Source organism: Bidens hawaiensis, unplaced genomic scaffold (assembly GCF_021521415.1).
Source record: "Bidens hawaiensis isolate Kalapana, Puna unplaced genomic scaffold, B.hawaiensis_p1.1 tig00042357_1, whole genome shotgun sequence".
In the NCBI taxonomy this organism is placed as follows: Eukaryota; Viridiplantae; Streptophyta; class Magnoliopsida; order Asterales; family Asteraceae; genus Bidens; species Bidens hawaiensis.
In genome coordinates, this window is record NW_027505775.1 from 54,207 (window position 1) to 55,732 (window position 1,526).

The 1,526-nt window shown below is 44.6% G+C and overlaps 1 protein-coding gene across 1 annotated transcript; it reads left to right on the top strand.

The window, feature by feature from the left end:
• LOC143615247 (uncharacterized) lies at positions 1-540 on the top strand. Its single transcript, XM_077088419.1, has one exon. The coding sequence runs from the start codon at positions 1-3 to the stop codon at positions 538-540; it is 540 nt and encodes a 179-aa protein (XP_076944534.1).
• Positions 541-1,526: the final 986 nt, after the last annotated feature.

Here is a 1,526-nt window from a genome sequence, read left to right on the forward strand (position 1 = left end):
ATGGGTAACCACATCACCTCTCATAGCTCAACACGGGTCTTACTTCCCGATGGAACGGTTCGGGAATACACCGGACCCGTGACAGTGGCCGAGCTCATGCTCGACCACCCACAACAAGTGGTGGTCGAGTTCAGCCACCCAGTTGGGAAAAAACCCAAACCGTTGGTGGCTGATGTTACATTAGAGAATAATAAGGTGTACTTGATGGTGGCCATGAAGAGTGGGAAGCTGGCTGCGCCTTCGATATCGTTGGAAGAAGCACGACGGATTCTTTTGAGGACGGATGCGGTTTTGACTGCCTACACCGGGTTTATTCCGGTTTTTGCAAGAATGTGTCCGGCTGCGGTGGTTAAGAGTAATAAGAAGAAGAAGGTGGTGGTGAAGTGGCCGACGGTGGAGGTGAAGCCGGAGGTGGTCGTTGGACCGGAGGATGGTTATTACTTGAGCCGGCAGTTGTCGGTGAAAAGATCATGGAAACCGAGTTTGGATACGATTAAAGAGAAAGGGGTTAAGGAGAAGATCCGACATTGGTTGGTTTAAATCGTTTTTAAGTACAAGAAAAAAAGGATGTTTTGTTAAGGGTGAAGACGTTAAAAACTATGAGATGCTCTTATATACATGATGTATAGAAAATAGTTAAAACAAAGCGATTGTAAAAAAGTGTGGCGGTTACGTAACCATCTTATTTATTACCGTCTATTGATCATGTATAACTAAGTGTATTCTGAAGTTTACGTATTCCTAAACATAATATTGATTTTGAAATAAGTGTAATGTAACTATTTGAGGCTTTGGTTTCTTTGTTGCTTAGGTAGACGTTTGAAATAATAGTTATTATGTTTTTTTTTCATAAATTTAAAAACTTAATTATAAAACCATACATAAATCAAATTGGAACGTAATGAACTCATCACACACCCCACTTAATTAAAATGTGTCATCTCACCAACCCTAAATCCATCACATTTTGATGGAATTTAGTAGGGGTGGTGGTGCGGTGTGATAGAACATTTTTCCGGCCACCTTCACCGGACCTTATTCCGGCCAATTTTCCGGCCACCTTCAAACACCAACCAACCACCAAACACCAACCTTTTTCCGGCCACCTTCATCCTTTTTCCGGCCAAACACCAACCAACAAACCACCAGATCCGTACCCGACGACACTACCAACCACCAGATCCGTTCATCACGCACCAGATCCGTTCATCACCGGAGCTCCGGCAAGAAAAAATCACCGGAAAAAAGGCCAAACACCAACCAACCAACCATTTTTTCCGGCCAACACACTCCCCTCCAACGTTCCATTTCCTCGATTTCCACCCCATCACTTGCGTGATGGCCATCACGCAACCCACCCATCACTTGCGTGATAAACCACCGGCGGTGGTGTGGGTGAAGCCATCACGCGTGATGGGCCTTCCTCACGCGGTGCCCCTGGTGGCCTTATATGAAGGACCGGATTTGGTAATTGCATGCGGTAGAATCGTAAGCGTTCTTATTTTTTAAGTATTCAAATAATTAAG